This window comes from Lissotriton helveticus, chromosome 9, assembly GCF_964261635.1.
Source record: "Lissotriton helveticus chromosome 9, aLisHel1.1, whole genome shotgun sequence".
In the NCBI taxonomy this organism is placed as follows: Eukaryota; Metazoa; Chordata; class Amphibia; order Caudata; family Salamandridae; genus Lissotriton; species Lissotriton helveticus.
The window spans coordinates 1,235,554,315-1,235,581,320 of record NC_136070.1 but is presented as its reverse complement, the minus strand read 5'-3'; the positions used below and the strand labels follow the sequence as shown (position 1 = coordinate 1,235,581,320).

General features: G+C 48.0%; 1 protein-coding gene across 2 annotated transcripts in view; it reads left to right on the top strand.

The window, feature by feature from the left end:
• Positions 1–27,006, top strand: part of PLXNA1 (plexin A1) — a 589,805-nt gene that overhangs the window by 383,019 nt on the left and 179,780 nt on the right. For both annotated transcript variants that reach the window (XM_078661729.1, XM_078661728.1), the window contains exons 9-10: positions 4,316–4,430; positions 25,650–25,850. In XM_078661729.1, coding sequence (XP_078517855.1) covers positions 4,316–4,430; positions 25,650–25,850 — 316 coding nt within the window. The remainder of the gene's footprint in view (positions 1–4,315; positions 4,431–25,649; positions 25,851–27,006) is intronic.

Genomic DNA, 27,006 nt, shown 5'->3' with positions numbered 1-27,006 from the left:
TCATGTAATCAATATACATTGAAAGTATCCATTTTTAGTTTAGTCTGCAGGGCGTGTTCTGGCAACCCCCGGGCTGTACTAACCCTGAGGGAATGATGCGCAACTATTCCTGGCTGAGGTAACCCACTAGTGACTGGCGGGATTGACCCATGGACTCTCCTTACAACAACAGCACTGCGTTGTCTCTATATATAATTATAAACATCTATCTTTGATGGTGAGACCTTTTCCATACTTTGCACCTTTGCCCTCGTTTTTCAAACTAAAATTCGTTTAAAAAAAAATACCACTGCAATAAATTTTGCCCCTCGAGCACAACCAGGGAACATTTATTTTAAAATCGGCAGAACCACATCACATTCTGCACCAATCTCCCGAGCCTCGAGACTCTACGTGCTCTCTCAGTAATGAAAAGCGAAAAAAGACTACCGCTTACAGTCCTCACGCTGTGCCGAATAACGGCGGCCATCTTAGGTACTGCGCGCTCTAGTCCTTCTCCAGGGCGTTTCCCGCTAAGCAATGAGTAAACTGAAAGGGATAGATAGACTATATCTACCCGGCAGACGAGTGATCACACAACCTCGGAGCTGCGCGGTAGGAATGACAGGCGAATTGCTGAGCCGGTAACGTGAGTAATAGACTCGGACCCCGAGTCTCTAATAAATGGGTCACAGGGCCACATTTTGTTGTAAGAAAACGATCGAACCACATCTAACTGCGGGGGCGGCAACATTTATTTATTTTTCCAGTAGACCGAGCCAATCCTCCTCCGCCTGCCAGCTCATGGGGCACTAAGAAATTACGGAAAAGTATGTATATAACGAATGTACTAATCATCACCACCATTGGTACTACTTCTGTAAACAACAATCTTGATAAATATAATATATAGGTCCTTTTTGATACCTGTGTGATTGGATGAGTGAGTGTGTTGAGCCACTAATGTATGGGTGATGAGTGGATAAGGAACCATGTCCAGTCGGATGGGTTTGGATGAAATGTTGGACATAGTGTCTAATAATACGAGGTGCATACTGATTAATACACTAAAATATGTGGCGACAGAAATGGCACTTTGCGTAACGATATTTTATCAGATTAGCTGATGTTGAGTACGCAAGCTGGAATTAATGATGTATAATCCACGATCAAACGTGAATACATGAATATGTTTGTGCTTTTTCCTTCTCTTCTTTTATAGGGACCACTGGTCACTTGTTTGGCACTGATTTTTGGTGCTTTGCTTCACCTGGGCCAGCTCATGCCCCGAAGCACAAATATCCAGCCTATTTTTGCTGGCTTATTTGTAGGACATTAGGCTTACTTTTATATAACTGAGCTATTCATAGCAGGGATCTCTACATGGTTCTGATGAGTAGGCAGGAGGGGACTGCCTATGAAACATGTCGACTTGGTAGTCAGTAATTGCTCTACCTACATCCCCTTTTTAACATTCCCAGCCAGAGAAACCAATAAAATACATTTGTTCTACTAGCCAGGGAATTTTTAATTTTTGTATTTTTTTGCATTCACTAGCTAGATCCCTACACTTCACTGATCACCCCTGCACCCACACATAGCTCTGTCACATTGAAAGTGCTCCCGCGTAGTCCGTCTGGTCGTAGCACGCCCGCCCCGTTATAGGGACGGGAAGACCCCTATGATGAAGCATGACACTAACGGATTTTTTTAGTGTGTGAGGGGTATTTTAAACAAGCACACGTGCTCCCATCTTTCCATTGTTAAGGGGGAGCCCTCATTTCACTATAATCAAAAATTCTCTAAAAAAATAATTTGCACCACTACACATTGATAGAATCTCTATGTTTATGTGAGCTAAAAGTGACCAGGTTGTGTTAAAAAAAAAAAAAAGGGATTTTGATTCGTTGGCCAACCCAGCACGGTTAAAAAGTGGAGCGGGCAGTAGGAAAGCTGGATAGATTGTTCAGCTATGCCTCGGTAAGTGCGGTCGACATGTTTCTGCCTATCAAAATGCAAGTCGCTAGGCATTCATCAGGACCAGTGTGAAGACCCCGGCGGTGTGAGCGCGCGAAGGCTCACCCTAACCTGGTGGTCATAGTGTAAAAAAATAGGAAAACATTATTTCCTCGAAGTCTGCTGTGGTAAAAGTGCCTGAATATGTTCAGCACCCCGCCGTTACATTGGATGTGATCACTAATCACATCATGGGTCTCGGGAGGGGGGTGTTGGCTAGTAGGCACACCACCAGCAAAGTCAGGCACCCGCTTGGAACCTGGAATCACCCTCTGTAACCGGACCCCAAAGTGCTGTGAGGCTTGTTTCAGGTGTGAGGCACTAAGCACAAGCTATTATAAAATAAAATGCAACCTTTAACATCTAAATGGTGATGCACATTTCGGGGACCAATTTCTGCCTCTTTCATTGCTGCCTCAGCTTTTGTATTGAGGTGTTATGGTACTTCCTGTGATGTCTGCTCACTCGTCTGTACACGTTTGGCACTAAAACATCCGAAATCTGGCGCCTAAAATCGCGTCGACTAACAACATTCATGTATGAGACGAGACACTCCATAAACCGTATCAAACAGTTGCCTTTTGTCACCTTAAAACTAAACCATAAAGGCGAGTGTAGAAGGACCTTTAAGACACACTGGTATTATTTCAAGGTCGGGTTTGTGTTTAATTTCCTCTCTGTGGGTTTGCTTAACTAAAAAGACATGGCCTGGTGCAAAACGGGATTATATTGGCAGAATGCCATAATTTGCTTTTGCATTCTTTTTTTAAGTAATGCATTCACATTGAAGTCTTCGCCTATCCCTCTGATAATATATGGCTTTTTTTCTCAAAAAAATCACAGTAACTAAAACAAAATACGTGAAGTCCACAGAATGTAACCTCTGGCTGTTTTGACAAGGCTCAGCAGTGTTATATGATGGGGAGAAAAGAGTGCGGCCTGTGTTCTTTTGGCACAGATCACACAGATTGACATTATATGACCTTCAACTCACCCAAAGATATTTTTTTTTAATAGAAACAATGAGAGTAGTCTGGGTATGGGAATTATTAAAACAGGACTTCTGCATGTACATAAGACTACATGATCACAAATTAAAATTAATTGAACTTAGTCACTGATCAGAGAATTTATACCCTTGAAGTTAAACTGCTAAACCGAGCTATTTCAGTTTTCTAGTCTTGTCAAAACCAAATGATCTTGGTTAAACTACTTTTCCTCCCTATTTTTCTTACCTGTAAAACGTTTGAGAACCGAGAATGGAAATCCGGGCGTAGCATTAAACACTACAAAACTAGATATTTGTATTTTTTTCTGAGAAATGCTGTTCCAATGATTAAGGAGAGCTCCACCTGATATACAGTGTTTGTACAGAACTGGTTGTGAATTTGCGCGCCACTTGAGTCTGTCCAGCTCGGAGTCACACTTGCTGTATATTCGTTGTCATTGTTTTGAGGTGTCGCGGTCCGCCAGCTCACTCTGGTCACTTTCATTTCGTCTATAAGAGAGGTCCCCACATTAATCTGCTCTTCATGAAAGTACATCTTTGAGTTTTGAGGCCCTTCACTGGTCCTAGAGAGCTGGTCTAGTTTAAAATGGCTCTTGTTACGTTTGTTTGAGTACATTTTCTGCCTTGCCTTTCGTACGTTTTAGGGGGATATTTGTAAGCATGCGTTGCGGGAGAGCACTTGTTTGGGGGTTGCTATTTAGAGGTTTTATTTTTATCTTTCCTAACCTTTTTCTATTTTTTAAATTTCATTTTCACACGTTCTCCCGTTTACCTTGTTCTGCAAACGGTGTGCGGCTATATCGCTGTAGGCCTACATAGGTGCCTTTAAACCTGCTCCGCAGGTGCAGGGTGGAGAGGGTGGTCATTAAGTACCCTGTGCTCCTTGAGTACCCTTCCTTCAAAGCAGAGCAGCTACAGGTCCTTGCACACCCAAGCCCCTGCACACCCAAGCAAGCCCCTGCACACCCAAGCAAGCCCCTGCACACCCAAGCAAGCCCCTGCACGTTTCGTCGTCCGGTGCCTGTGCTTATGTTGACTGCTCAATGTGTTAATTGGCATAATGTCCAAGAACTGCTGTGTAATTAATTTGTGCATGAATCCAGTTAATTGTCTCTGAGGAGGTCACAGTTTAGAAGTCCCATTTTCTTGGAGTCGATGAGGTTGCGGCTTGCAAATTGTTTCATGCTGGCCTTCCTCAGGAGAGTCCTGCGGATGGTTTCCCGGAACGCAAGCGACTCAGTTTCTGCAACGAAGCTGTACCCTGTTGCACCTGATCCTAACAGTTGTCTCTCTCTCTCTGGTTCTCTCCAGGTGCCTGTCCTGCGTGAACGGATCGTTCCCGTGCCACTGGTGCAAGTATAGGCACGTCTGCACGCACAACGCCGCCGACTGCTCATTTCAGGAGGGACGAGTCAACATATCAGAGGTAAGTTCTTGGAAAGGGAGGTTGGGGAGGGAGGACCTTCTGAGTTGCAGGTTCTTGCTTCTGTATGCTTAAGACTGTTGATGGGCGAAAGGAGGTGCGGGTGGGGTGGGGGGATTCCGGGTGCTGTTGGTTCAGATACTGTATTGTATTGTAATTGCATTTATATAGTGCTTACTACTCCTGACGAGGCGTCAAAGCGCTTTTTCGGCGAGTAGCCTGCTACTCTGGAATCCATAAAGGGATGAGGTGCACTCTCTACGATGGTACCTAGTTTGCTGCTCTACGAAGAATTCCAGCTGTTCTTTTCAGTGCCCTAGGATTGTGGAACCGGTCCCTTCATTCGAGCGTGATCTCGCAAATCACTTTATTGAAACCACCGTTGCAAGTGAATGGTGGCCAGTGGACCGGCCGCCCTACGTTTACACTATCTAGTCTTACCTAGGCTCTTTCTGTACAGTGGCTAGAGTTGCTTTTTCTCTTAACCTGCAGTCGGCTAAGAGACTTCTCTCTTGTTCACAGTGTGGTTCCTTAGCTCTTGTTCCCTCCTTTATCCCTCCTTTGACTCATCCCAAACCTCATGTTACTAACATGATTACCCAAATAACACTTTCTGGACTCTTCCCTCTTGTATCCCTCCTTTGACTCATTCCAAACCCCATCTAACCAATCAGATCTCAAAAACAACATTTTCTAGATTCTTCCCTCCTCAATCCCTTCTTTATCCTTTTCAATCCAACGAACAGACTCACATGTCCACCACTCAAATTAACAATTTATTATAGTTCCCTAAACTAATCCACCACTAATCGCTTGGGTTCCGAACTCGAGTGATTGTCACTTTAAAGCACATTGACGCCTCGTCAGGGGTAGTAAGCGCTAGATAAATACAGTTGATTTTAGTGGGCGTCTGTTAACAGTAGCTTCTAGTACCTTGCTTTTTTGGATGCAGAATTGCTGGTGGGCGCATGGCCACATGTTTCCAGTAGTTTTTTTTCTGCTACTCGCGGTATGGAGTTGCCGTTGAGCCCTAGGTCATATGGTTGTGACTAGGACACTTCTTGATGCAGACTAGCTGGTGTTCTCGACCCTATGTTTACAGTATCTTTATTTTTTAATTATGATGCTTGGTATAGAGTAGCTGGTTGGACCCCTGTCCTAGGTCTACAGTATATTGTTACCCTACTTCTTGTTATGGAGTAGCCAGTGTTCCCTACGCTTAACATTACCATAGTTCTTACAGACGCTTAGTTATTGGTTACTCTGTAGGCTCTTAGATCCTGTTTTACTATGCCTAGTGTGTCCTTAGCAGTTTGTTTGTAATGTTGTTCCTTAGGTTTCGTTTTTCTTGACTAGTGTGTCTTTGGATTTTTGTTTGCAGAGCTTTTTGTTTGCAAAGTCACTCTTGCACTTTAATCATTTTATTATCCTGTTTTATTGACAGCCATGTTCAATAAAGTGTGTACATAATATTCATACAATACAAAATGCTATGTTTGACTAGAAAATAATTGTCCTTGTGGTGGGTTCAAGCAGCACGGGTTGGTTTCCCAATAGGGACGTTGAACCCTTTCTTTTAAATCGTATATGGTTTTCACAAAAAGTTGAATGTTGCGGATACAGTCATTTCTTTGAACAAAGCAACTGACACTTGTAAGGTACACCGCTATTGACGTAAGGGGTACGTGAGGCCACCACTGTTCATGTAAGGCATACACAGGTATGTGAGCTGTGCCATTGTTCATGGGGGACACGGTTTTTGTAATGTACAATTATGTATGTTAAATACATCCCTATTCATGTAAGGTGTGTATCGGGTGAACCACTGGCCATGTAAGGTCTACATCTCTTTTACTGCTGGCTGTGAGAGGTAAGCATCTTTGAGGTGCAGTACTGTTCCAGTAAGACATGAATGTGTATGTATGGCAGGGCTCGAGTCGAGGTACCACGTGGGTGGACGGCGTCCCCCCACTTATTGTACCGGGAGCTCGATAACTGGAGCAAATGGAGCCACACATTCACTATTTGGTCTCTCTGGGGCGAGATCTCGCCCCAGAGAGGCCAAAGAGTGAATGTGTAGCTCCATTTGGTAAGGGGTGAGTGAGGGGAGGCAATGAGTCTGATGGTGCAAGCCACCTTTTGTGACATCACTTCCTGTCGTGATGTCAGCGTCCCCCCACTTCTTTTTTTTTTATTTCTTTTTTTAGGACTTGTACCCTGATGTAAGGGATGCCCTCTGTACATGTAAGGAGGTGAGCCCATGTTAACGTAAGGTGTACAAATGTAGGTGTGGTGCACCCATGGTCATGAAAGGCGTAGACCATTATTGATGGTAATGAAACATGCAGTGTGCACAGATGTATGTGTGGGTATCTCTGGTCCTGTAAGGTATGCATCTGTGAGGTCCACACCTATTCTTGTAAGGTAAACATTTGTCTGTGAGGTACAGTATAATATGTATGTGCGGATGTCACTTGTCATGTACGTAGTGCAGATGTGTGTGAGGTGTGAAGCAAGGTTGATGTAAGGTGTAAACCTGTATGTAGTGATATCAGCAGTCTGAAGTTACTCTCGGCAGGGGTGTCAAACGCAGCTTTGAGGGGTGTTTCCAGGTGCCCACTTACCGTGAATGAGTTCCATGTAGATTCATTGTAAATGTGTCTTTTGTGGAAGTAATTATAGATCCGGCCCTCTTGAACCTATGTTGGACACCCCCTAATATATATATAGAGCCACTGGAGACTGCACGCTCAAAGAACGGAATATTTTCCTTGCTCTGGATAGAAATTAGCCATTCCTAGGGATAAATGGCCCAAGAAGGGTTGTTTTTTCTGTGCCTCGGCTCAGGGTATCGCCTTGGCTGCGAACGATAAAGTCTTGTCGCAGCGCCTGGATGTGGCGTCTGCACCGAGAGCCGCATCGCTGTGATGTGCCTGATGGGGCTGCTGGCTGCTCCTCGCCTTCCTCGGTAATTAGTGGCGCGGGCTGCGCGTAATGAGGCTTTTTGAATAAAATATTAATCCGCGGATCAGGCAGACGTCGCACTCTTCTGCCCACATCCAAATCTAGCTGTCGCTCCTTCCGTCTGGTATTCCTATCTTTGGGTTTGTGTCTGCTTTGCTTTTGCGTTTTTTTCCAGCATTATTTTGCTTATTCCATCTCAGGTCTCCTTATTAGCAACTTATTTCTATCCACACCCAGCTCCACTTTCCTGTTTATTTTGCTTCATGTTCCTGTTTCTTTGTTTTTCTGAGCTCCCTCTGTGCCATGTATGTTCCCACTTCCTAAAACTTTCCAGGGCTCGCTTTAGCTGCTTCCAGTGGTTTCCAACACTTACTTTCCTTTCCTAGAGAAGGATCACGGTTGCACTGACATCCGCATCAGATATCGTAAGAGGAGGCGGGACTGGTGCATGTATACACGACTCAGTGGTATTGTGGTTTCAGAGACCCTGGACTGCTGGGAAGCCCTGCTCATTCCGTACAGGCCTGTCCATGTTTGCCCTGGTCTATACCCTAATGTTTCTCTTGGCTTCTTTTGTGTAGTTTTATTTATGTAGGGATTTGTTGGTGTATGGGAATTGTCGCACTCCTTCCAAAATCAATCCCCATACTATGATAATGCATTGGTGCTTAATTTGTGATAAAAAATAAAAAAAATTGCCCGGGCCCTCTTCAGGAGGCCACTGCAGCTTGCACTACCCATTGCCCCAACCAGCACTCCAATGTCCGTACCAACACAACAACTAACCATCGCACTCTTAAAAGTGACAATTGAGAGTACTACAGCCCCCCAAAGCTATAAGAATGGGTTGGGCAGCAGGTAATTCTCATTTTCAATGTATATTGAATTATTAAACTGTGATTATGCACATCCCTAAATTACACAAACGGCACCATCATATGGCTGACTGACTTAAGTGCCGGTGTTGGCAATTAAGTGCTGGTGCCGAGCACCGGAAACACCCGGCTCAAATTAAGCACTGTATTAGTGCACTCTAAGTACCAGGACATTGCAATCTTTCACCTTTCCAGTGTTCATTGCACATTTTCCAGCCTTATGGCTGTGTACTCCTGGACCTCATAATCCGTCTACTGCCTACAGGCTGTCTGCATTCATGATGGACTAACACCGCAGTAGGCGTGCCGCTGAGTGTGTATATAGGAGCCAGCCCCTACCTTATTACCCTGAGTGAGTCCACTGCAGAGACGGCCTGGCTGATAGGAAAGGTCTACTTCTACGCACCATGGCCATCGGAAACAAGGAGTTAGTCTTTTGCTGTCTGCGTCCTCTCTTGGCCTCGATGTTCAGACGTGGATCCAGCAGGAAAGGTTTTCACTCAGTTTCAGCCTACTTTTACATGTTCAGTCAATCTTAAGGTATGCAGCGGGTACTTGACCGGTAACCATGTACTGTGGTCCTGTTGCTCCTGAAGGGAAGTCACTGCCTCTCCCTGCCTGGGTGAAGGTGACGTTTCTTCCAGTTTACAGATGGGATGAGAGTGGCTGCCCATCTCTTAGCTTAGGAAAGATGCTGAGCTCTCACCTTGTGGGGTGATAGGTCGCTGCCTCTATGTCCTAGCATTGCACAGATGCAGAGGGCCCAGGCTCTGCCTAATATGGGGTTTTTGTTTTAGGAGGTTGCAAGACTTTTTTTCCTGAAGGGAAGGTCCCTTCTTTTCTTTGGGGTCGGGAGACAGAGGGCCAGGGTCGCCGCCTGTCTCCCAACCTGCAGAAGGGACATTCTTTCATCTTTCCCATCCTGTTGGAAAGAGTAGTCCCTTTCTCGCACCTGAGTGAGGGGCTTCCTTTCCCAGAGCTTGTAAGCTCGTCTTTCCCTCATTGTCTCTTCTGTAAAACCCATATCTTGCTTCTATGCCTGCGGTGGTCCTGTTTCTGACAGCTCCGTTTTGCGTTGATTTATCCCAAATGCCAAGTCGTTTGGATTTAGCCTGGACGCCAGTCTCACACTCGGGGAACACATTGGCAAAAAAAAACAAGCTAAACATACAAGATGATGGACGGAATGTTGCACAATGGCAAAACATTCACCCCCAGTCACAGATCTGGGGTTAATCCATCGTTCTTTTGCTCACCACGCCACCCCAGTTCAGACATGGCCATATGCAAATCAGTCTTGACCCTGTGCCTCATGGGAACAGTCCAGCCCGAACTGCCAAGCCATGTCTTCCCTGGACCGAAATCAAGCATCCTAGGACCGGTTTCTGGCTATCAGCCGTCTTCAGCCAGGATAGCTTGACTCCAGTGGCGTAGTGAGCACGGGACCCACGTCTGGGCATACCCTTCCCACGTAGGGCGAATAGCAAAACACACAAGATGATGGGCGAATGTTGCACAATGGCAAAACATTCATTGCCAGTCACAGATCTGGATTTAATCCATCGTTATTTTGCTCACCATGCTTCCCCAGTTCAAACAAGCTGCCTGTTATCAGCTCTCTTCTAAAGAAAGTGAAACCATTTCTTCCAGAAAGCGACTTTAGAACTACTTTTCAAGGCCTGTACACGTTTGGACGATGGTAACCAAGGGCGCAGCTATCAATGCTGCAGCAGGTGCAGCGGCACCAGGTCCCAGTAGCCTGACTGGCCCATCTAACCCCTATTATTGTAGTAATTTACCACATAACTAGTGGTTAAGTGGTCCATTTTCCTTTCCAAGATCCCTTGGCACCCTTGCTACTCCATTGGTGGTAGAGCTCTGCCCCATGGCCTCCCAGATGCCTCACTGGCACCTCTAAAGGTTGTCCCACATGCCACAGAATTGCGATCACCTTATTTCCACCCTAATGGAACTCCATTGGCTCCCTTTGCAGACCCAGCACCGTCTTCAGAATTAGCTGCATCTATCATGACCAGCATCCCTGCTTATCTTGCAGACAAGCTCACCATCTGTGGTGGTTCTCAGCACACTCGCAGCCATGACACGTGCAGACTAAGTTAAAAAAAAAATAAACAAGCAGCAGGCCTTTTTCCATCCACACACCCAGGATCTGGTACAACATAGCTGTATGTAAGTGCCCCAGTGCTGCTCTATAGAAATACCACATAATCTATATATTCATACATTTCTTGCTTCTACTATGATTAACTTCTTTTCTTGCTTAATGCCATGGTCAACACACTTTTTGTTAGTGACTAGATTTATCTATTTCATGCTACTGCTTCAAGACCTTTATTTTTGCCATAGATTCACCCCATTTCTTGTGGTCATCTCTTGGGAACCAGACATTTTTTTCTCCTGCCAATTTAGGTCACCCAATCCCTTGCACCCATCTCTGAGACCGTTCCCTGTTCCTTGGTCCATCTTTTTTTGTTCACCCTATGTCTTTCTTCTCTTTCTTGGAGGTCACACTATTGCTTGGAGGTCACCCATTTCCTGCTTCTAAGCATTAGGGTGACATTTATTTCTTTTCTTGGAGTCACCCCATCGCTTACTTCTGTCTCCTGTGGGTCATCCCATTTCTTGCTTCTAACTCTAGGGGGTCACCTTATTACATCTTCTGTTTATTTTTTCGGTTCACTATTTTCCTTGCTACTCCTGTGTGCTAGCCCCCGTTTTATGTTTGCTTTTGCGGTACTCCCTACATTAATTCTCACTGCCCTTGGTTATTGCCCATTTCTTGCACCAAACTCCTTGCTAGGTTCATCCACTGCCTGCCCTAATCTTTCACCTCATTCGTCTCCTGTTTTCTCTAGTAACATTTCTCATTGGCGTGATCTGCATCGGAGCCTCATGGGAGAACTGTGGCTCAATGGTTAGAGCGGCAGACCCTGATGCAGAGGTCTAGCCTGGGACCATGGTTCAATTCCCGCCTCGGCGGGTCTTGGGCTCAATTTCCTCGGACCTTATCATTCTTGCCTCTGTGCCTAGTCTAATCATGGGTCCCACTCTGCAACTCTGGGCAATAGCTTGCTTAATCTCCACCACGGCAACAACAGCACTAGGATGCCTGGCTTCACCTTGGGGGTGCCCAGGAGTGGGCACGTCACAGGGAAAGGCTAGGAAGGGTTCCACAGCGGTATGTGTACAGCGCCTTGAGACCCCTTCGGGGGTGATTTGTGCGCTATATAAGCACTACATTTACATTTACATTTAGGCGGACCCACAGCTCGCCTGTGTTTTGCTTTCATTTCTCTGACCTTTCCTGCTTTTTTGCAAAACTGTGAGCAAGGGCAGAGGAGCAGTGGTGTTATTCTGCAGACGGAGCCCTACCAGGGGACCAGGCAGGCCATTAGCAGCAGCTAGCTGCTAGAGGGGTAAGGGAGCAGGACCAAAATGTACAATTAAAAATGAATTATCTTTTAATAAAGAGCCTGAGCTGAGGAGATTAGCCGGCGGGCTCTGATTGGTGGAAGGCTCATCGGTGTGAATGGGATGAGAAAGGAGCGAGAGTTCAGGGAGATGTGTCACGCGGAAGAATTATCGAGAGGTCTCCTAATATTCAGAGGCAAACATGGCATTTAGCACTCCAGGCGGCCGGCTGTGAAGGCGCGGGGGCACACGTGGCACCCAGAGTCAGGCTAGCATAGGGGACCCATATTTGAACGATGCATCAATGTGTTCCCTATACTGCATTTGCCAAAAGAGCATGCCTGTAGTAGGTAGAAAAGGTACTATGCGCTCGGTGTAGCTTTTTTATCCATATATTTGTCACAGTGAGGGAGGCTGTTGTGTAAATGGCTAACTCTCTCCCCGTCACTCTGTCCTTCTTTTAACACATCTTTTTATTGACAATTGCAATAAAAAAAAAAAACGAAACTGTGCACTGTTAAATTCCTTTAGATCATCTTCATAGCTGCATCCTGCCACTCTGTCCACCCACCCCATCAATTAACACAACCTGCAGCATGGCTCAATGGAACTGCCTTAGGCATACAGTCACCAAAGGAGATGGGGGTTAGGTTGCCACATATGGCTGTTTCTATGATTGTTTACACTTGTCAAGACGGTTTTGGAATTAAATAAAAGAAAGAATAGGAAATTGCATACTTTGGGCAACTACAGGACTGGACCTCTTTTGAATACATAGGTGCTCAGGAAATTGTATTTTTGTATTCAGGAGATCTTATCCTGATATAAGAAGGGAGTGGTGGCCGCTCTTTATCCTTTGTAGCACTGGGTAAATATGAGGCATATTTGAGATGGGGCATGCACGAAGTTTGCACATTCATACAACCGTGCCACCCCTCTATTGTTTAGGTTATCACATATGTTACCTCTATAACCATTGAAATGTCCACAAACTTTTGCCCACTTTTGGGGGCAACACTGGCCTTCATGTACCACCCTCTCAGCCAGTATACACCAGTCCATATCACGTTTGCAGTCCTCCAATTGTGGCGCCTGTTCTGCACCCGACATGTTAGCAACATTCCGTTTAGCTGCAGCCAACCCCAGGGCGATCTATATATGTCCTATACAGAGTATATCTGTTTCCTCCCAAACATTTAGGAGATACGACTTCACTGAGACTGTGAGGGATGCCCCACACACCTCACTCACTCGTCTCTGCCACCGAGATGCCCTGCAGTACCAGGCAGTCCCAAACAATATGATAAAAGGCACCAGTGTGGCCACAGCTTCCTCGGCAGGTAAAATATTTCTCTCTACCCGTCTACTCCTGTCCTCTCTTGACCAGCAGAGATGACCGACCACCCTGAAAGCTGTGTGTACCTGTTTGACTATGTTCCCTCATGCTCCCCCTTTCTATGTAAAACGCTCTGATATCTGCAAAGATCTTGTTCGCGCTATATAAAACTTTCTAAATAAATAAATAAAGCAGGTTGTACAGCCTCGCTGGTCAGTTCACCAGCTCCTTGGAAGCAGGCGTTTCAGATTTTGGTCGGACTGTGCAAGAGTCCAAAGTGCATGTGGGTTTGTCGAGGGCCCCAGAGCCACTGATAGTCAAACCACCAATGAACAGTTCGGAGGATGTTGACTCTGACCTTCTGTATTAACCCCTTCGCCGCGGCACTAATTCTGCTGCGGCACGGAGGGGGTGGTGGGTGAGCGTGGCACTTCCGTGCTCTCGACGGAACCGCGCCGTCATGAGACACAGGTGGCGTGTGCTCATGACGGCGTGGTTCCGTCATGACCACGCCCGCTCATCAATTCGCCCGCACAGGCGGGGAATCAGTGCCGCGTGGGCTGAGCGGCCGCAGCATGACGGAACTACGCCGTCATAAGCACACGCCGCCCGTGTCTCATGACGGCGTGGTTCCGTCACGAGATCGAAAGAGGTTAATAAAACATAAAAGGGAATAGTGGTACCAAGTGGAGAGGTGGAAATCTAGAGAACAGGAGGGGTTTGGGTACCAAAAGAAGCAATTAAACAAGTGGTTTTCTTGGACATCACATTCCGCCGCATCTGCCTCCAAAGGACGTGTTTTGTGGGCTTTGTCCTATGGGGTCAGTGAAAACGCACTTGTTCACTTTTATCACAATTCTTTGTTTAAGTTGGAGGGGGTAGCAAGATGTAAGGGTTAAGAAGGATGAAAAGAGAAGTCCAGGTAACCTAAAAAAAAAAAAACACTTGTCTATTCTAGAATTCAAGGTGTATATACAGTTTCTAAATGCGTTTTATTGACACTGGAGACAGCCCGTTAGACCCCCACTAATTAGACCCTTTTCCCTTGCTAGAGAGGTAAGTGGAAACTCCTGCGTCTTCCCTTAGCTGGGATAACGCAAGGAGGTGAAGGTCCGAGCTCGCGTTGTCATTTCGACGACTGTGCTGAACTCACTCCTTAATCCTGGTTAACCACTGGTTACCACCGGCCACAACTATCAGTATTAAATCTCCCAGGGGCCCAGCTCCTCGTTAAAACCTAGCGCAGGTCTTCTGGGCGCCTTCCACATACATGCCTGAAAATGGAGCGGGTTCAGACTGGCTAAAGGATGATGGCCTTTGGTACCCCCAAGAGTGGGACTAGAACAGTGTTAGGGGTCCCCAAAGGGGGTCTGTCCATGCCAACAGTGGCATTGCTGGCAGGCATGACGTATGTCCGCTTATGCAGAGGAAGCTTGTGCATGAGCAGTGGCCCTGTGTAACCATCCCACAAATTGCCCCACGCCTTATGAAAGTACTGCCCCCTCTCCTGTCCTCAATTATTTCCATTTCCCCCTCCCTTCTCTGCCCCCTCCACTCTTCCTTCTCTGCTCACAGCCTTCCACCCTCCACCGACCTTCTTCCTGAAGTCGCCCTTCCCTCCTCATCCTGCCCTCACCCCATCCTTCTGCCCCTCCTCTCTCCTACGGCCCCTCCTCTCTCCTCCTGCCCTCTCATTTTCCTTCTACTGCCTCCACAGGCAAGAGCAAAAGACACAGAATTGATGGACGGAATGCAGAACAAATCAAAACATTCACCCCCAGTCAAAAGATCCGGGTTAAATTCATCATTCTTTTGCTCACCATGCCACCCCAGTTTAGACCTGGCCATATGCAAATCAGTCTGACCCTGTGCCTCATGGGAACAATCCAGCCCGAACTGCCAAGCCAGGTCCTCCCTGGACCGGAAACAAGCATCCTAGGACCAGTTTTGGGGTTTCACCCCTCATCAGCCAGGATAGATTGAATACCTTGGCACAGTGAGCCCAGGATCCACGTCTGGGCATACCTGGCGCACTTAGGACGAGAAAGCAAAAGACACACAATGGATAGACGGAAAGCAGAACAAATCAAAACATTCACCCCCAGTCAAGAGATCTGGGTTAAATCCGTCATTCTTTTTACTTACCATGCCACCCCAGTTTAGACCTGGGCAAATGCAAATCCGTCTTGACCCTGTGCCTCATGGGAAAAGTCCAGCCCGAACTGCCAAGCCATGCCTTCCCTGGACCGGAAACAAGCTTCCGAGGACCGGTTTCGGGGTTTCACCCCTCTTCAGCCAGGATAGCTTGACTCCAGTGGCACAGTGAGCCCAGGACCCACGTCTTCTTCCTCCCCGGCCCCTCCCTGCATTCTTGCCTCTGCAGGGCCGCTCCGTCTTGGCTTCAGAGTTTACAATCTTTCATTTCTACAAGTGTATTTTTTCCAGCACATTCTAGATACAGTCGAACCCATCACATCTCATGGGCACTGGGCAGGTCCCAGGGGCTGGCAACGGTGTGCCTGCGCGCACAGCCACAAGGGCCCCCGCGTGAGGCCAGTTAAATGTCAGATGTCCTGGTTGCATTACATTGCAGCATGTTAGCCCAAGTGCTAGCCACGGCCGCCCCGTCCCCGCAGGCCTGCTCCGTGCTGACATCAGCAGCCTGGCCAGATTGTAAGAGTCCCGTATTTTATGAAACATGGTATTTATTTCAGCCCGTGGAAAGGTCAGGGGAGAATTCTTTAAAAGGACACGAGGTTGAGAATAACTCGAGAGAGCGGGTGCCTAACGTTTCCTTGTAAATGACCAGTACATGGCCACGATTTAAAGCATTCTTCGGACAGGTTGTAGATGCTGCTGGCGAGTTAGCCCCTCTTGTTCTGTTTTCCCGAAGGTGCACTTTTTTATTCTATGTTTTTGTGTTACCTGTTGGTATTCTGTTGATTCCGGCTGACAGCTCAAATAGCAGCTTGAGGGCTCCTTATGGAAGCATATAGCACCCCAGCAACAGAGCTCTGGCATCAGCTGCAGATCTACTTGTTTGCATTTCATAATGGCATTCTGTGTCATGCATACTTAGGGGTTTAGGAGCAGGGAGGGCGAGTGATGTGCCCAGGGTCACAGGACTTGTAGTCAAGTGCCAGAGCCGGGATTCAGATTCCTAATCAGCTGGAAGCCCACATCTCCTTCATAGGCACACAGCTTCAATTTCGATCTGCCCTCTGGGTGGAACAGGTCTTTGATGGGGCTACCCTCAGTCATCGAATCCTAAACTATTCCACAGTGGTCTCAAAATGGCAGCAGCGTCGACTTTCGAACTCTCAGGCTTTCCACCTCCTCAGTGTTGTCAACACATGGCAGCGTTTGCGGTCACCAGTTGCCCCTCTTTTTTGCACCAGAGCCAGGCACGCTCCTTCTAGAGAGATAAAACAATATTTTCATTTATCTGAAAGGCCAACCAGAAACCGCTTCTGACAGTGCATGTTGTTGGGTTATAAATGCTGTCGATCAGGGGTGTCCAGCAAAGCTCCAGTAGTGCCGGATCCTGTCCAGAAATTTGGGATGAACCTTGAATGCGTATGAGTTCCATTTAGGTTCATTGCAGGTAAATGTATCTTGTGTGGATATCCTGGAAATGTGTCATGGACCTCTGCCCTCCCCCCGGCTCTTCGTTAAACACCCCTGCTACCGGTAAAGGTTGGAAGATTCTAGAAAGAACGCGCCCGTCTAGAGCGCTACAGAACAGTTGTTGAAAGTGTCCAAAGTCTTGGTCCAGGAAAAGCCCATCCTTGTGAACTCCAGAGAACCTGCAGAGAGGTTCCACCAGAGAACCTGCAGGTAGATTCCTTCTGAGCTCTCCTCCATGAAGATCCCTCGATAGCAAAATTGATCTCGACGGGTCCCTCATTCACAAAATGACCTAGTCCTATGCTAGAGGAAGGGTTGCAATCTCCACGCCTCGAAAAAAGCGCCTCAAACACAGGCCGGTTCTTCATGAGTGGACGCGGGAATGTTGGTACTTCTGCCGACATTCCATACTCGATAACACAATATTTCATATCAGGTGAACAAACTCGCGGCTCACTTATCAGATCTCCATTTCTCACCCCTGCACAGTCCTCCCACTCTCCAGAGATAGCGCCTAAGTTCCTCAACCCCTTGCCACCCAGCTCGTATTTTACCTTTCACCCTCACTCCCTGGTTTCAACAATTCTGTTACCCTTAAAGGCCATGTGAACTGAGACATTCCCTTGTATCCTCACTGCACTTTTCCCACAGTCTGTGTGAACTCTCCACCCCCCTTGGTCTGGTCACTCTGTTGCTTGCACCCCTTGCCACCCAGCTAATATTTTACCTTTAACCCTCGCTCCCTGGTTTCCACCATTCTGTTACCTTTACAGGCCACGTGAACTGAGACATTCCCTTGTATCCCACTGCCCCTCTCCCTCAGTGACCTTCTGCCCCATACTCTTGCTTCAGTACATCTTCTTGCCCTTGTCCTGTTTATTTTCCTTTTAGCCTCAACCCTCTGTCACTCAGGTCACGCACTCGCCTTCCTCACGCGCTCAACATTTCATCCTGGTCCCAGCGTGCCACCAGCGCCTGCCATTGCTGTCCGCAAACCCACTGCGTACTTTCCTGTTGCCGAATGCCAACTGGTGTGGAAAGCTCTTAGCATCCTGCCTGCTTCACCTCTCCAGTCTCACCCGCCGCAGCCCCCTCTGTGCGCTTTGAAGTTTGTTTATCCTCACTTCTGGCCACTAGGGTTGCAGTGGTGATTAAACTAAAGCGTTTCAAATACTCCCAGTTCAAATCTTTCCAGTGACCCTATATAGTCTACGTTCAAAACACGTTCCTAGACATCAGGTAGCCAAAACCTCGCGGTCTTACGATGCAGCAGGATTCTCGTCGAAGTGAGCAATATTCTGGGTGCCAAAGGGGCTAGTTCGGATGAATGTGGCTTAACAGACTAACAGCCTAAAACACACAGAACACCGGGGCGGCCTTTGCAGTTCTTTGCAAGCCATGAGCCGACTCTGTAAGCAGCTCACAGCTGTCGCTAGCTGCAGCGATCATGAATGCTCAGGTGCATGCTGGACCCGCACAACCATTCATTCATTCATTCATTCATCTAACAACACCTGGTTATTCAACGATCCCGGTCTCAGTGTAAAACTGAACTCCATAGCAGCATCTTTGTCGCCGCTTGCTCCGCCTTTCTGCAGGGCATCAGCTCTCGAAGACATGTCGGGCATGGCAGCGCAGGCCGAGTTTCCCTGGCACCGCTTCTCCCGTCCCTCCCCAGTGAGGGGCACTTGGGTTGCCACCTGATGCCACCACCCTGTTGCTGTTTACAGCGATCCCGCGGTATCGTCCAGGGACGCGCCCAGGCCGCGGCGCGAGCCTCGTGCCATCCAGCGCCTTGAGGCGGCTACAATCGAAAACATGCTATTATTCCAGCTCCTGGCGCTACCCCGCCCCGGCGCCCCCCTCACCTGGGGCACACGGGGGCGATGCATTCCTTGGAAGCCTCCCAGCACGGCCTCCTGCAAGGCGGGCTCCCGCGTTGCATCAGGCCGGGCAGAAATACAGGCCCTCCAGGGAGTTGGCCTGTTTTTCACTTTGAAGTGTTTATTTTAGCTTCTTCTGGCACAACCGAGGTCTCTCGGGATCTGCAGAGAGCCGGGTCTGCTGGAGCAGGTGGTAAATAGCGACGAGCGAGCCTTCCCTGGTTTACAAGAGCCATCCAGCCGGGCTCCCTGGCGGGCCTCGTGCAGCGCTGCAGAGTGCCTAGAGTTCAGGAGTGTGCCATGGATTCATGCCACACCAGGTGCCCTGCATATCTACTGCATAAGCTGTAGGATAGAGTTTAGGAGGACTGTGCCCACGGTTGGAAAGGTGGCACGGCCATGCCAACCACTGGGAGGGACTCCAGGCTCCTGGTTGCCTCCTCCGTGATTGCAGTGTGCCATTGGCTGTAGAGGTTCTAGGCCCATATCTCTGTACTGGGGTGAATGTATGACATTGTTCTGCATTCTGTCCATCAATTTTTCTTTTTGCATTTATCACCCGAGTGGGACGGGTATGCCCAGACGTGGGACCTGTGCTCTCCACACCACTGGAGTCAAGCTATCCTGGCTGATGAGGGTTGAAACCCCAGAACATGTCCTAGGTTGCTTGTTTCCAGTCCAGGGAGGACCTGGCCTGGCAGTTTGGGCTGGACTGTTACCATTGGGCGCAGGGTCAAGCTTGATTTGCATATGACTGGGTTCAAACTGGAATGGCATGGGGAGCAAAAAACATGATGGATTTAGGCCCAGATCTCTGTACTGGGGTGAGTGTATGACATTGGTCTGCATTCTGTCCATCAATTGTTCTTTTTACATGGTTGTAGAGGTGGCACAATCATGCCAGGCACTGAGAGTGACTCCAGGTTCCTGGTTGCCTCCTCTGTGGCTGCAGAGTGCCCACGGTTGGGATTGTGGCATGGTCATGCCAACCACTTAGTGACTCCTGGTTGCCTCCTCTGTGGCTGCAGAGTGCCCATGATAAAAAAAAAGTGACACAATCATGCCAACCATGGAGAGGGACTCCAGGTTCCTGCTGTGCCTCCTCCGTGGCTGCAGAGTGTCCATGGTTGTAAAGGTGGCATGATCATGCCAACCACTGAGAGGGACTCCAGGTTCCTGGTGCCATGGTTGGCAAGGTAGCATGATTGTATCATGCATCAAATTGTCTGCCCGGCTTCCGGCGTGTCTCCTACAAAGGTACAGGCTACGACTTCAGGAAGGTTGGGTGGCAGTGCCATGCGTGAAGTGGGACAGGGTGCTCGAAGTGTTTGCACTGCATGTTAGCAGGGGTCTTTGGGTCGAAGAGGTTGGTAAGATAGGACAGCTGTACCTACATTCATAGTGGAAGCTGACCCTCTAAGACGAGGCGGCACAATACACCTCTGAGGGTGGACACATCCCACACTGTATTCACTGGAGGAGTCTACATTAGAGTGTCCCCTCATGCTGTAGTGGGACCCAAGGTCTGAGGGGATGGAATGGTAAGCTGTGGCGGTCAGTGCTAGGGAGAGGGAGCCCTCATGGCGGGAGTAAGTGCTTGGCTTCCACGGGCAGCCGTTGCCACACACGGCCATGTCATCAGCTGAACCACCGGTTCACGATAAATCTCTGAGACGTGTTAAATCATTACTGCTTTTACCATAGGTCTTTACCTGCTGGGTAGCGAAGGCAAACACTTGTGCATACACTCGCTGTCGACCCTATCACCCCCTTTGCTGATGGCGTCTGGAGTCCAGAACTTTTCCTATTGCAGGCCCAATTTCTGGAGTGGTCGATCACCTCCACAGACTACTTTGGGGGTGAGGTTGCCCCTTTTATCTCCCAGCATTACCTTAAAACGTGATGTGCACCAGGGCCCTTCACTATTGCCCGTTTTATTTAGCACTTACCTTTTCCCTCTGGCAAAACACATCAGACTGGCATTTTATTTTGGTGTCCTGGCCTATTTTTTGTCCCTGTCCGACCCTGTTGGACTCCTGCCCACTGCAAACCGGGCTGAGTCCATCGCCCCGTTTCACAACCCAACGAGCCGATAATGAAAGCCGCCAGTGGGCTTTGGCCGACTTCTGGCCTGGAAGCGGTGAAAGCGGCAAGTTTGTGTCAAATCTTCCATCCTCTCAGTGCCTTTCAGGCTTTCTTTGAACACTGGCTTTTTTTTACTCCTCGATGGTTGCGCCATTGCTGAGAGTTTCTTTGGCTCCAACAAAATGATTGACATAAGCTCGCTGCCAGGGTGTACATGGCCCTTTCGCGTGCCAGCTTCCTGTCCTGCAGAGCGGAGCATTGCGTCCCTCCGTCAAGGCTCCCGGCATCGCTGCGTCACTGGCTGCTTAGTTCTGCCTGGCACGTTGGCAGCCTGTGGGCAGAATTAGCAGTCCCCGGACGTAGGTGGTCTTGGCATATGCTAACAGGATGTGTATACTGCAAAAAGAAATTATGGTTTTAAAGCTGTAGTGTCATGGTATAATTTTTGGACTTTTATTGAATGCTCACCCATAGTTTATTAGGTGTCATTTTTATTTTCATCTCATTGTGTTTGCTTTGTTCGCCCTAAGTTGGCAAGGTATGCCCAGATGTGGGTCCTTTGTTCACTATGCCCCTGGATTCAAGCTAGCCTGGATGATGAGGGGTATTACCCCCGAAACCGGTCCAGGATGCTTGTTTCTGGTCCAGGGAAGACCTGGCTTGGCAGTTTGGGCTGGGCTGTACCATGAGGAACAGGGTCAAGACTGATTTGTGTATAGCTGGGTCTGAACTGGGATGGTGAAGTGAGCTAAAGAACGATGATGGATTCAACCCAGATCTGTGACTGGGGATGAGTGTCCATCATCTCCTTGTGTTGGCTTTGGAAGTGATGTATACCTTTTAAGTTGGGGGTGGCTCAATGGAAGTACAGTGAAGCCATCACATAAAATAGGTGGAAGAAATCACCATCCTTTCCTGTGCTGACTGCATGCATCTTGTACTTTTCCTCTCAGACAAGACCCCAAAGCCCAACCAACAAGTCGACCACATGCATGACCTAAGTCGCTAACTGGATGAAATCCAAATGTCTCAAGTTCAATACTGACAAAACAGTAGAAGTAGTAACTTTAGGTAAGAACAACTCACCATGGGAGTCCAAGGGTTGGCTGGCTGAGTCTGAGTCTGACCCATGCCAGGAACCACTGATTAATCATCAACAGCAAACTGGACATGACCGCACAAGTCAACGCCATCACTGCATCCTGCTTCCACACCCTAAAGATGCAGCGGAAGATCTTCAAATAGGTCCCAAGCAACACTAGAAAAGGCACTCGCGTCCTAAACACCAGCAAGTTGGACTACGGGGAGCACGCTCTACGCAGGGATAACCCAGCAACCTCCCAAAGGGATACAAACCACCCGGAACTTGGCCGCCAGACCCATCCTCAACCTCTCACGCAGAACTCACACCCTACCACACTTCATGGAACTCCACTGGCTCCTGACAGACAGACACTCTCATTTCAGACTACTCACACACACATTCAAGGCACAATACGGCTCGCGCCCCACCTACCTGAACTGTCGCATCTCCTCCCACTAACCACCCACATGCCTTTGCTCTGCAGGAGTCCCGCTCATGCCCATGCATACCGAGAACAAGATCAGAGACGGGCATTCTCTTACATCGCTCCTAAAGTGTGGAACGACCTCCCACTCCACATCAGAACGGCCTCTCCTTGAATTCTGCAAGAAGCTTGCGGTGATAGTGCGCTTTACAAATACACATAACAAAGACTTCTGAAAAATTATCTCAGAACTTTGATAGGTAACAGACACGTCCGATTCGATGAGACCTGCATTTAAGTCTAGCAGCTGCCTCCATGGGAGGTCGCAGATGTGAGGCGACCCAACCAAAACAACCAGCTTCACCATTGCATGATGAGGTGTCTTCCCACAATATGGCTGATACTGGTGACGCTACTTTCCACAGAGCTGGTGTCTGTGGCTGTCCACAGACCGGCCTTTCATCTCCTCCTCCCTTACACTGGTCCATTGATTACAGACCAAGTCAGCAGATCCTCCCCGCATGCTTGCGGCAGGAGAAACACTTCTGATCCTCATAGTCATTGATGATGTATTGTCCTGCCTGGACGTCATTTCTCACTGATGTGCACATGGGTCTCCGACATTAAAGTTCTTGTAACAGGCCTGTTGTTGCGTAGGCCCCGCACATCTCACAGTCTAGAGCATCAGCCGTTTTTTGTAATGCTTTAATTTTTTATTGACTCTACGGGGGTGCTGTTGGGTTGGCCACATACGCATCTTCCTCCATGGTCCTTTTGTTGGTACGTCAGACCCTTCCTTAGATGGTAATATGTCAATAAACCAGAGCTTGCTTGCTTAGGCAATGTGTCTAAACGAGTCCAAGTGAGACGGAGGTAGAGTTTCAAACTAGTGGTGATAGTCTAGAGTTATTCCGTTTATTCAGGAGGGAGCTTTTGTTGGAGTAGGTCTTAAAATTCTTGAAATGATCCCTATGTCTCGCGGAACGTGCTCACTGTCTTCCATCTGATGAAGACGGTCTTCTCAACGACACTACCACCTGGCACAATATACACCCAGTTATCTGTTGCTGTCGTAGCCGAACTCGAAGTCTCTTCTTTGTAACGACGTAAGCATTATGTTTTATGATATCCAACCAGTTATCCGTTCCTCTTGTACCAATATTCTAAGTCTTGTCTTCGCGATGACGCAAGCCCTTATTTTTCTATGGTTTGGTGGTTCTGGATGGGACCTGGGGTTGAATCTGGCCTTCACCCATGATGCAGTGGCATCTGCGTCTTTTATGCGTTTCTCGTAAATATGTCAACCTTGACGTGGCATTGTAACTTCTGTAGCGATAATGTATCTATTCATGTAGGACCTTGTTGCTGAATCTATCCGGTGTCATGGCTGCCTATCACCATGGCGACAACATACAGTACTGGGAGGGCTGTGACCTTGCCACTCTACCTTGTTCACTGTACAAGGACCATGTACTTTGTGAGACAGCCCTGCGGTTCCCTGAACATTACAGCTGCTTCTTCCCATTGTGAGCATCTCTAAAGGACATCTTTAAAGGATGCTGTTGCGTTTCATTCGCTGCACCTTCATCTTGCAGTACCTTGAGGTGTTTGTGAGTTATTGTGATATCAAGGTAGATGGGGTGAAGCTGCCCGTCTAGATCCTGGTGACGGAGTGATGGCATATGCGCCAGCGTTTGATGGAGAGTTGTAATGCAGATGAGATGGGCGTGTCTTGGACTGCCCTCCCCATCCATGTACACCGCCAAGAGCAGAATGTGATGGACAGGTTACAAAAATACTCATAACGCTGATAGAACAACGGGCAGGTGGTGGGGGGGGCTCATTTACAAATGGAGGATTTGGAGCAATAGTTTCTCTTGCCTCCCTCAGGGATTTGTAACATAGGAGTCTGAGTGGCTCCTGTGTGCTCTGTGGCATTCACTATTGCAATGAGCTATTCCATCTTCTCGAACTAATGTAGACCCAGTGTAATGGCATTTCTGTGCCTCCTGATGGCTCCACTAACAGTGAACAACATCGTGATGGACGTACCATGTACCTGCCCCGCTGCTGACATGGCCAGTGTGGGGAGGCGGCAGGAAAATGTAAATGATTGCACCTGTAACCCTTATTTGACTTGTTTACAATTCTAGGTGGAAATGGTCTTATCGAGACAGAATAATTTAGCCCTAATGTACATCTATACAGCTTAACACTGGGGTCGCCCACTTGTTATATGCATTCAGTGTTGGCTGATAAGGACGTGGATGGTCGCGGATCGTGATGTCCCCAGGATCACATATTATAGCCAATTAGAAAGCCATAATGAATGTCTCCTTGTTGGTACGGGGGGGGGGGTAACTTTGGTTATCCTTTTCAGAGATGAGGCTTCCATTGGTGCAGCTGATGCCGTGGCACCGGGCACAGAGCCCTAAGGTGCCCATTGAACCTTGATAATTGCTGTATTGTACATCCCCTGAAGCAGCTAAAAGGTCTAGTTTCCTTGGTTGTACTGGGGACTATGGCATCCTTCAATACCAATTTGATGACTAGGAGAATAAGCTGTAGGTGCACATCCCCATTTATGACGTTGCAAAGCACTGTGTAATCTTAATGTTGATGGGTGCTTCTAGAGGGATGGGGTGGCCGTCAAACACCCCATGGACGGAAATGTTCCAATTTAAAAAGATACTCTTGAGCACCAAAAACAAAAGTCCAAGTCTTCGTCAATGTTGATACTTGTTTATTTCAAGATTCCACCACTCTAGGCAACACGTTTCGTCTTGTTAAAAGACTTCCTCAGGGCACAATAGTAAAGTCAACCTTCACCTTCCTAGTAAGTAAAGATGCAAGATAAAATCCTCGGTTAGTCATTACCAGCTCGTTAGAGAGTGGTCTATTCAGTGGCATCTCTATTTCAGATTGAGATAGTTCATAGGGCCTAAAAGGTCAATATAAAGAGCCCTCTCTAATGAATTGGTAACGGCTCTCACATTGTGGGAATATTATCTTGCATATTTACTTACTAGGCAGGTGAAGATTGACTTTACTGTTGTGCCCCGAGGAAGTCTTTTAACAAGACGAAATGTGTTGGCTAGAGTGGTGAAATGATTAAATAAACAAATATCAGCAGCGATCAAGACTTGGACTGTTGTTTTTGGCACTCAAGGGTACCCATGGCATGTCACTACTTATGCAAAAGGCAATACATATATCGGGTGTGTGCTCTGTACCCCTGAAACACGGTCTGTGAATGCTGGGCACATACCTTCATCAACCATGGGAAATTCCTTCTGTTGTAGGATGGGTGGATGTGTAGACACACTTTATGTATACTTATCCCCAGGTCTTGTGTTTGAATTCTAACTAGGCTATTGACTCCTGAGGTCAGTAACTGGTGTACTATAGAATTGGACTGTAATATGGGCCCATCTAGGGTACCAAAAGGCTTGTTTGTTTTTGTGCGCTATAAATATGGTCAATATTTTGACTCTCATCCTCTTTTATTCTAGGACTGCCCCCAGATCCTGCCCTCCACCCAGATCTATATCCCAGTGGATGTGGTAAAGCCGATCACCCTGACCGCCAAGAACCTGCCACAGCCGCAGTCGGGCCAGCGCAACTACGAGTGCATCTTCCACATCCCCAACGAGCCAGCCAAGGTGACCGCCCTGCGCTTCAACAGCAGCAGCATCCAGTGCCAGAACACGTCGGTAAGTCTGAGCGCATTGCGCGCCCTGCTCCGCCATACTCTTCCTGGGCCGCGCGCCCCTTTCTCACTTTGTTCTAATCTGCACTAGTTGATGTACTGTTTGATTGGTCTGTGGCACACTGGTTTTAAGGGGCGATAGGAGGTGTCTTTGCGGCCCGGCACCTATGAAAGCGAATATTAGGAGGAGATGGTCAGAGGTGTTCGACCTGAGGGTGACTGCCTCTGCCTCACCAGCCGCTCAGAAGCTTGATCCCTTGGCAGGGCCGGACTGGCCATAGCGGGCACCGGGCAATCACCCGGTGCGCCGCACGGGTTGGGGCCATTTTTGTTACAGGGCCGTTTTTATCGGCCCTGTACCAAAATTGGCCGAAAACCGGCCCCGGCAAAGAGCTCGGCGGCACCTCCAAAGTCCCTTTCCCCGAGTGGGGAGGAGGGGCCGGCCGAGCATTTTGCCAGGGCCGGTTGTGGTTCCCAGTCCTGCCCTGTCCCTTGGGGACCATTCCTAGTGCCTAATTTCTCAGGTCTACTCCAGGAAGATTCATCCGAGGCACCTTTGCCAGGGTGTGCCTGTCATTGCTGGCATTGACTCCATTTTGGCAAGGGTCGTCTTTTCTTTCCTGGGTCTGTGTGTGTTCTTGGCAGTAACAGGTAGAATTTGATGCTTTTTACTTAGCCGGTGATGCTTGCTCCAGGGTAGACATGTTATGTACATCTAAGGGTGCCTCTGGATGTAACCAAATGAAGCATTGTCTTGAGGTATGCTGTCGTGCCATCCTTGCATGTAGGCATGCCATTTTCTTATGAAATGAAGGGGCTCGTAGGAGCTCAGATTTAACAGTGGTTGTTTAGTAAGCACTAGTCCGGTCTAAGCAGTTAGTTTTCCCCCTGGAGGCCAGAGTCCAGAACTGTGTGGAAGACACTAGGTCACTATTTCACCAATACCAAACCACCATGAATCCATTGACACACCATGAAGTGGTCTCATAGTTATTACGTTCCACGAAACTCTTGCTCGTCGCCAGACTGTTGTCTCACCGAAAATGGGTAATCTGCCACTCGGTTCCTGGATTGTCATGCCTACTGTTGTAATATCTTGATTTGTTTGATTTTTCTAATGTTTCATATGATTCTCAAGATCTGTTTTACCTTATGTTTTG